Source organism: Schistocerca cancellata, chromosome 3 (genome assembly GCF_023864275.1).
Source record: "Schistocerca cancellata isolate TAMUIC-IGC-003103 chromosome 3, iqSchCanc2.1, whole genome shotgun sequence".
NCBI lineage: Eukaryota > Metazoa > Arthropoda > Insecta > Orthoptera > Acrididae > Schistocerca > Schistocerca cancellata.
In genome coordinates this window covers 309067184-309076520 of record NC_064628.1, presented here as the reverse complement: position 1 = coordinate 309076520, position 9337 = coordinate 309067184, and the positions used below count along the sequence as shown (strand labels likewise).

Sequence of the window (9337 nt, the reverse complement as noted above, 5' to 3'; positions counted from 1 at the left end):
CTGTTTACTTTGCACTACTTATGATACACCCTGTGTAGAAATTTTGCACATGGGCTGTTCTGGTGCCCCTCTGAGCTTGGTGCCCAAGGTGACTGTTAGTGCTTTAAACCAGCCCTGAATACAGTATATTTATTGGGAATTAAATGAGACTTCCGTGTTGAAAAAGGTTTCCACAGTATGCCCAGTTTCTACTTTGGTCAACATTTTTATTGCTTGCTTTTGCAAAATAAATACATTACTGATTTATCTCAGAAGATAAATTCTCAGGAAAATATGGACAAAGTATATAAAATTAGTTACATATGTAATATGTTCAAAATCGTGTACTATAACTATTGTTAGATAAATGTGAGGAGTGTCTAATAGGTAAGTTCCCTGCAGAATAAGCTGTGCAAGTGAGATGAGGGCTGGCCCGTGCTGACAACGCTTAAACCAACTTACAATGTATACTGCAGTATGTTGCCCGTATCCTGACAGCTAGTGTGAAGTTGCCACTACATAGTGTGTCCAATTGTGAGCTGTGGCTTGTCATTGATTTTGCCACAGCAAAACAACCATCTACTGTTGATATCCATTGGGCACTAATGGTGAAGGCAATATGAGCATTCAAATGGTTCAGTGTTGGCATGTACAGTTACGGAAAGGCCCACAAAATGTGTGCGACAAACAGCGCAAAAGGAGGCCCATTAAAGCACTGTGATGTCAGACCTCCTAGGGCTGCAATTGAATGCTTATCTGTTGCAAAGATCCTGACAGACTATCTTTGCTGTGCCATGTTTGTTGAATGATGTCCACAAGCAGCAGTGGATAGTTTAGGGCAGAATTTTTTGTAGAAATACAGAGGTGGAAATGTGCTCTTCAAACAGCTTGTCACTGGGGATGAAACCTCACTCCATCATTTAACACCTGAGATAAAACCTTAGGGCACTGTGGGGACGAAACATGGTTAAAGTGCCGACCCTGCCACTGCCCCCCCCTTTCCCCGGAAAAAAACCACACATTTAGTAAGGAAAACTATGGAACTGTCAGCAGGTTTTGCTCATTCGCTTCCTGTCTCGCAACACCACAGTAAACTCAAAGGGTACTGTAATGTTTTGAGTAATATGCAAGCTGCAATCAAAAGAAAAGTCGTGGACTTTAGTCTCGCAAAGTTCTCTTCCTTCACGACAATGCGTGGGCGGAGCTCTGAAGATTCAACTTGGAACTGTTTCTACTTCCTCTGCATTGACCAGATCTTGCCCAAAGTGGTTTTTATAAGTCAACTCGAAGATCATCTTGAAGGTACGCACTTCAGCACCGATGGTGAAATCACATCAACAGTGAACAGCTGGTTGAGAGCACACAGCCTGACCTGGTACAACACTGGTTTGGAAAACTTGGCACACCACCATAACCAGGCGACTGTGTAGAAGAGCAACAGCAGCATTGCACAACGTCAATAAAATTATTTTAATATGATAAATTGTGTGTAATGTTTTAAAAAATAGGAAAACTTGCTTATTGCTCTGATCGTCGAGTATGACGGGGGCAAGTCATTAATATGCTTCTGTCACCAGTTTATGAGAAACTCTTTCAGTCTTGTAAATTAAAGAGGAAATGTGGGCTCAATAGAAACCTTGCTAAACACTGACGAAGTAATATAGTTGGGAAAAAAACAGTGACCTACTGGTTAAGGGGACTCCTCAGAACAAGCAATAAATCAGGTTCAAGTCCTAACTTGATGCAAATTTTCAGTTGTTACACATACACTACATTGCTGGTTCAAAATCTCTGAACTGTTTATACTGGTGTCACTGCATCTTTGATCTCATACCCAGCCACCCATTCATTTCACACTAAATCCCAGAAAGACTAGAAGAAAGAAAACTATAAACTCAATAGAACTACACTTAACAAAGATCACAGTACTTGAAATTTATAATGATTTGAAGGTAAACTAAGCCCCATAGGAAGGTATTGCCCAAATAATAACAAAAGGACAATCTCTGCAGTAACTTATTTCTGTAACAGTTTAATGTCATTTACATAAGGAAAAGTTATCTAACAGCCTATGATGGCTTTTGTGGCAAGACATTCATTCACCATGAACAGTGTATGCTAAAGTTGTCAGATACACCTCTTTCAGTAGACCAACATCACTACTGAACCAGAGAGGGGGGGGGAGGGGGAAGAGAGTTTAAATCCAGTTCCCTCCCACATCTCTCTCTATCAGACAGGAAAGTCATCCAGGATCCTTCACCAATGAAGACATATTAGCAAGATGGAATGGGGGAGGAAACCAACAAAATGTCAGTTTATGAGATTAGAAAACTCGAGTTGCCTGTATAAAGTGACTATCAGTTTTCTTAAAGAGTAGAGGGCAAAATCTGCAGGACATACAATTTCATTTATCTGTACTACTTACTATATTGAAGAAGTGATGTGAATTTATTACATAAATATGTCCAATTTACTTATTATTCTACAAGTATTTGATAAACATTTGTTGCAGAAAAATTATTCTACGTACACTTGTGTCCTTGATGGCCAAACAGCACAAACTCGAAGCCAAATAAAACAATGAGGGGGAGGGGAGGGTGCTAAATAAATCTATATTATAGAGGATGATGCCAGATACTGAGGTGTAAAAAAAGTTTGGGGACGAGTGAAACTACCCAGAACAATCAAAGCTGGCTACTCACAAAAAGTTGCAGTGACATCTGAGTGGGCTTACTGGCCTCTGTTTTCAACGGCACACACAATTTTCCTTTCATTTTGTGCTTCAATACAACTTGTCAGAATTGCAATAAATATGCTTTCACACTGTAACTGAACTGAGTCCACCATTCTGTTCCAGCAGTAACTTTTTTAAATTACTTTTTGCACTTACAACTGAAGGTCATGCCAATACTATTGTCACACCTGTAGTGGTTGTTGCAGATCATATTTAGATATGCTATTCTCAAACAAAAATGAACTACAATTTGTGTGTACTGCAACTATAACAGCAATTTGCCAATCACCTTAAATGGCTATGCCATACAGTAAGTTACAACCTGTAAAATGCTGAGGTACTAGTGTGACAACAAACACCACCTGTGCTGGACGTTGATTTGTGAGAAAGTGCTGTGTGTTGACAAATGGTGTCTGTTCATTTGTACCTACAGTTTGTGTGTTTAAGTAAATATTTCTCTAGTTCTACATGGCTATAGTTAAAGAACTATTTTTTTTATTCAAAGTATCCTGCTCTTTCAAAGCAAGTTTTACAAATACTGCAAGTACAGCTGACTCATTGTGAAAAACAGTAAGATTATCATAAACAATACACTGAGAATCTGAAGACAACATGGTAATGAAGAGAAAATGGACGAAGATGGTGGCAAGCAAATTAAACTGTCTATTTCATAGAAACCATCTTGGTACATGCATTAAGTGACATGAAAGTAAAGAAAGTATAAATCTGGAAGACTGATTAGGTATTTGAACTGAATTGTACACATGTTCTATGGAACATTAACTACTCCCTTTAATGCAAGTGCAGTGCCTGAACAACTCACCTCACTTAGTAACCTCGAACAAGGTATATAAAGCTAGTGTATGCATTGAGTGAAAGAATGTCTTGCAGTTATACATCAGGATGAATGCATGGCATAACTCAGTGGAAGATAAGAATGTTTATTCAAATTCTGTACTAAAAAGTAAATGATAAAACACTAATGTTCAGAAGTACCACTGTCAATTATGAGCTACCTACCTTCATTCACTTGACCCTCAAATACAAATGAATCACCAGTTTAAATACTGAAACGCGTGCATAAATCCAAATGAAGCTATACTCTAGGTCAATGATCATCAGAATCAAGAGAAATTATGTTTAATGATATTAAAATGTGCACACTGAACTGGGACAACTGTTTGTTGATGAAGCTGGATAAGTTTTTGCATAAAGTCAGCTACAGCATGATAAGACAGACACTGGCATCAAAAATTAAAACAATGGCAACAACTTGTAAATAAAACATCTGGTCATACAGGACGTGCACAAGGATCGTTCTCCGTAAGGAGGAAATCTATCCCAGAAAACTGGAACAAATTGCCAAGCTCTTATCTTGGTACTTTAAAGCAATTGCGCATCATCAATTTACACGACAAACTTAATGCTATCGAGTTACTTTGAAGAATCTCCCTCAGCATTGTTAACAAGCAACGCAGGTATCACTCTTTATTTGTGGATAGATTTTTCCCACAACCGTTTCTTATTCTCATTTGATTTGGCTACTTTGTGTTAAGTCTGAGTCCAAAACTTCAGTTAACAGTGATTCAGAAAATTGACCCATTCTTCACACATACAGATGTATGTTTGCAGCACTAGTCCACACACTTTTTTGAAGTCTCAAAGGGAAACATAATAGTTTCTCTCTATCTCAAAACCAATTCTATTTGTTCGGATACAAAGCTTTGAATATGTAGTGTGAGTTCAGGTGTGTGTGTGCTCTGTAGTAGAAGAGCAGTTCATTTCAGTTTAGGCAAATATAAACAAATGGACACAAATTACAGATGTAATGGACACAGTTAATATAGAAAAGTATATATTTTAACAATCCTTAAAATACATATTTGTTAAGAAAAACACATCACAGATATACATTTTATGTATTTCACATTTTGCTATTTGTTTCCTGGCTTCTATCTGGGCAACATTACCACTGGTACGAAGTTTAATAATTTGTACTGCCTTAATAAAATGTTCACAGCCTTCACATAATGGAATAAAATAAATTTCAAATTGAGATAGAGAGCCTACAGTACACAAAATTTTGCTTTATTTCATAAATATACTGTGAGAAAATTTAAAACTTTTAGTTCAGCTGCCTGGTAAAAAAACACATTTCATCTGAATTCTCTAACTTCATCTTACCACCACAGCATTTTTCAAACATACATTAAAAATGGAAAACCAAAGTCAGATTCACAGGTAAAAGAAACAGAAATACATTCAATAGAAATAAATAAAAAAAATAAATTGAAGACATTGGCCAAAGTTCAATTGCAATTCTGAAAGACATTTAATACAATTTTTCAACAGCATATTGGCTGGAAAAGGATTTGAACATCCCTCAAAAACAAAACACATAAGAGCACAAAAAGTTTCTCTGGCTCTCACTCTCAGACATTTTCAAATTCCCACTGATACTGTAATCTGAATTACTGTTAAAACATTACATGTAAATGGCAAAACTCCAATATTGCACTGTTTAAAGGAATAAATGGGTATTTCATAACAATAAGATAATAGTAACACCAAACTTGCAGTAAACCTAAGTCTTTGCATACAACTGAGTTAATTTATTCATCCCCCTCCCAATAAGTAAACATTATCTAGAAAACAATGAAGACAGGTTTGAATGTTACGAAAACTTAAGAGTGTACATACAAAGGGAAACTACACTCAGGCTGAAGTATTTGGCCAACTATCTGATATTCTTTCTAAGTTATAAGCAGCCAAAATGATTTTCAAAAGTAAGGTCTGTCAACATACATATGCAAACACAGAATTTATGAATCATTAGAGAAAACATTTATGGAAAGTACACTATAATTCAGATTACGATAAGGATAGCTATGAGAAAAATGAAGTGTGGCTACAGTTCCCACATACCAGGTCAGTAAGGCCTATCAGTACTGGATGCAAACTGTGACCTGTAGCATAATGACGTGATGCATGACATATGTGCAGACAGAAATAAAACACTACAGTGACCTTTTTTCTTTCAATATTACCTTTTGGAATGTAGGTTCTGGTGTCATGACTTCTCACACACTGCCCTTACATCTCAGTTGAATTGTAAAACTTAAGTGGAAGTTCAAAAGCCAACAAATGGGGTCTTATGAGATAAACTACAATTCTTCTTATATTGAGTATTTTACACATTGGATTTTGATGATGATATGGATCGACACTGACAGATCATATGAGGCAACTTCAGCATTTCAAAGATACCAAATGCGAGGGTCATTTACGTCAATGCAAATATGACTATGCTCATCGAACACTTGAAAATACAGTTCAGGCAGCTTAAAATTATCTCGTTTTCCCTGAAGGACTGTACACGAGTAGGTATCAGATAACACAAATCATAAAAGCACACATTACCAAAATTTTTATAAAAAGGATTTGTCATTAAAAATGTTAACTCTGAGGCACATATCCATCAAATACAAACTGCTGTCTATTCATGCTACTGGCATATGTGGTCCCCACAGAATTGACCCCATTTCCAGTTGGAGATTATTATGCTGTCATAATGCAAAATTTGTGTCAGTGGCTATATTCCAAATAAACTTGATTTTGGGACTGACGGATTGCAGCTGTGGGGAGCAGTGTTGGTTGTGCGCAGCCAATCATGCTTTACAAGGCAATATATGAAAACTGCATTACAGGCAACACAGCAAGCACTAGGCACTCAACTACTATTGGATGGCGGATGGCCGCTACCACTTGACTCGCTGGAATGTCAAACACAAAATAATTTTAATTAGAATACAACAATGCTGCCAGTCTTCTCTAAATCAGGACAAATCTAATGAACCTTTTGGACTCAAGTAGAATTGCAACAGACATACAGTGAATATTCTACAAAGGAAGGAAACTGGTGCCTGTGAGAGGCTGTTTAGACTGAAGTGTTCAACACCAGACAATCACAGAACTCATCTTACCATATGTAAAATTTAACCAGAAAGTCAGCTTGTTTGAGAGGCAGTGCAATTTCAATATATAAAGAAATGGGAGCAATTTTTTGCTGTTTCATCACCTAGCAAAGAACACCAGTGCAACAGAACTCCTAAGGTAAGGAATGAATACACCAATGGCAACACAAATTCTTTGTGTCAAACAGTCATCAACTGAAAAAGAGATATTTGTGCTCTTACTTCCAAATAAATAAAACAAAACAATCACGACAAAGTAATTCTTACTTTCAGTGGGAAACATCTTTAAAAAGCCATCTCACATTTCAACGATTATAAATAACATTCCATTCCAAAAATTGGTTTCCTGCATGAAAAAATTAGGTGCCTTAAAGACAGACCATAAGAATAGTAACCTCAAAAGAAGTATTTATGTTATTTCCCTTCTGATTATAGCTTCTACAGTAAAATTCTGGAAAAAATGTCATAGATTTTACAAAACACACATGATCAACTACCACGATACAAGTTTTGTACATGAGTACCATTCAGTATCAAAACTGAACTGATTGCTCCTCAGTGACTGTCACATTATAAAATCCAGTTACACATTACTATTAGACTACAGTTCCAAAAAAAAAATTCAGTGAAAACAGAGAGCTCTGAGAAAAAGGCTTCCAAAACACAGATATATAGAGTAACATGTCACTCGCTGGTTGCTTCTGTTGTATACCAAACAGAAACATTATATACAGGTAAAAGAAGGATATTAAAAATTTGAAGGACAGATACTTTACCAAGGAAATACAACTTCTTAAATGAAATGTATGGCATCTTATGTTGAGAATTACCACTGATGGGTTATACACTCTACCAATAAAAAAAGTTATTAATGAATATTGCTTATAAATACTGTATAAACAAATATTTACCACAGGTCATCTTGAATCTTAATTAGCAGCCTCATAAACGTATCTGAATATCTATTTCATACAAGACTTCTAACAGAACAGTGAAGCAGTAATTGCATTGCAAATGAGGTATCACATTGAAAATTAATCACTCTGAAACAAGTGTGCATTTCAATTTTTTACAAATGTCCTAAATTTAATGCCTGCTTCATTGAAATAATCAATGATCATCAATTCTTTTACTTCTCCAGAGCTCTCCCTCCGATGCTAACAAGTAAGTTAGAAAAGTTGTGCAGGTAACTAACTGTTCAGCAGGTCATTCAGAAGTGGACACCTACATATGTCAGAGCTGAGTTTTCACAGATGAAGACTGATCTTCATTTTGTTGACTTTCTTCCTCTACATTTCTTGCTGCATATAAAGGCATCCCCATAAACCTGGGTATATCATTTTTCACATTTGTTGTTGATGATCTTTTGTTTAATGGAACACTTCTGTTTACATTTAAATCTCTGTATTTAAACAGTCCTTCACCAGGTAAGTTGCGCATTAAAGTATATAAATACCTATAGGTCACAAACCACATAAGAATTGCTATAGCACCACTGATGAACTTTTCAATCATTATATGATAATAAAGAATTGTGCTCACCAACATAACATCCCACAACACACTTAAGGTAGTCATTCCAATAAATAAGGAACGTATATAGGGCGTAAATTTTTGGTATGACTCTTTCAAACGCAGGAACTCAACTTCTGTCAACAATCTCAATGGGCTATTGCTGACAGACGCATCACTGTTGCTTCTTGCATGTTCTTCATTCCGAATCAAGTCGCGTATTCCTTCCCATCCGATTATAGCTCTCGCTTCTTCAATCAACACGAGATTGCTATAAATCAATATAAATGCATGCCCTGATAAATCAAACCCATACCAACTTCCACCTGCTCCCAGGCATACTGATTTCGAGCTGTGTTTCTTTGGATTGCACCTTCCATAATTTGATTCTATGTAACTGAAAGTATTAACCCAGAAAAACCAACAGCACGTGGATATACCAAGTCTCATTAAGTGTTTCAGGACAAGCTCTCGCTTACCACAGCAATAAGTGTAACTTGTCAAAATGAGAAATGGAAAAGCTACGAGGAGCGTCCATCCCCAACCGAGTTTCACGAAATAAACATTAAACACATTCGCAGAACTCGAAAAGTATGAGCGTGGAAAAGGTAATATATCTGCTATGAGTGAAAGGAGAAATAAACAACCACCATACACAGCCACCTTAATGCTTGTATCAACAAACAAAGTCTTCCTGCAAACATGAAGCACCATCATCAGTAGGACGTTGCCTATCGACGACGGCTCTGGTAGAGGCTTCCTTCCCCTTGCTTCGAAGGAATAACTATCCTGAGGCCTGAAGTTAAGTCTCGACCCTGCATTTTGGTGCAACGGGCGCCTTCTCGTTGCCATGATCGAATATTACACATCTACATGATACTGCATTCTGCAATGTTATAAGTACAACCAAAGATATTTTCCAAACATTACTTCGTATAAAGCAAAGATGTTCAATCTCCCTCTTCGTTCAAAGTTATTATATCACAGATAGACTCTTCCGGGTTCAATTAAATTCGACTCACGGTTAAAAAAAGTACCCAGGAGTAGACGACTACTGACAGCGTCGAGACTCTTCCATCTGATGTACAAGATGTATAAGGCGCGCGAAATACCACCAGACTTCAAAACGAATGTAATA

General features: G+C 36.8%; 1 protein-coding gene across 1 annotated transcript; it reads right to left on the bottom strand.

The window, feature by feature from the left end:
• Positions 1 to 4551: 4551 nt before the first annotated feature.
• On the bottom strand, positions 4552 to 9127 carry LOC126175009 (acyl-coenzyme A diphosphatase FITM2). The gene has a single exon (XM_049921495.1). The coding sequence runs from the start codon at positions 9049 to 9051 to the stop codon at positions 7921 to 7923; it is 1131 nt and encodes a 376-aa protein (XP_049777452.1). The 5' UTR covers positions 9052 to 9127; the 3' UTR covers positions 4552 to 7920.
• Positions 9128 to 9337: the final 210 nt, after the last annotated feature.

Excerpts from the sequence above, each read along its gene's own strand:
- LOC126175009 (XM_049921495.1), bottom strand. The coding sequence starts at position 9,051 with ATGGCAACGAGAAGGCGCCCGTTGCACCAAAATGCAGGGTCGAGACTT.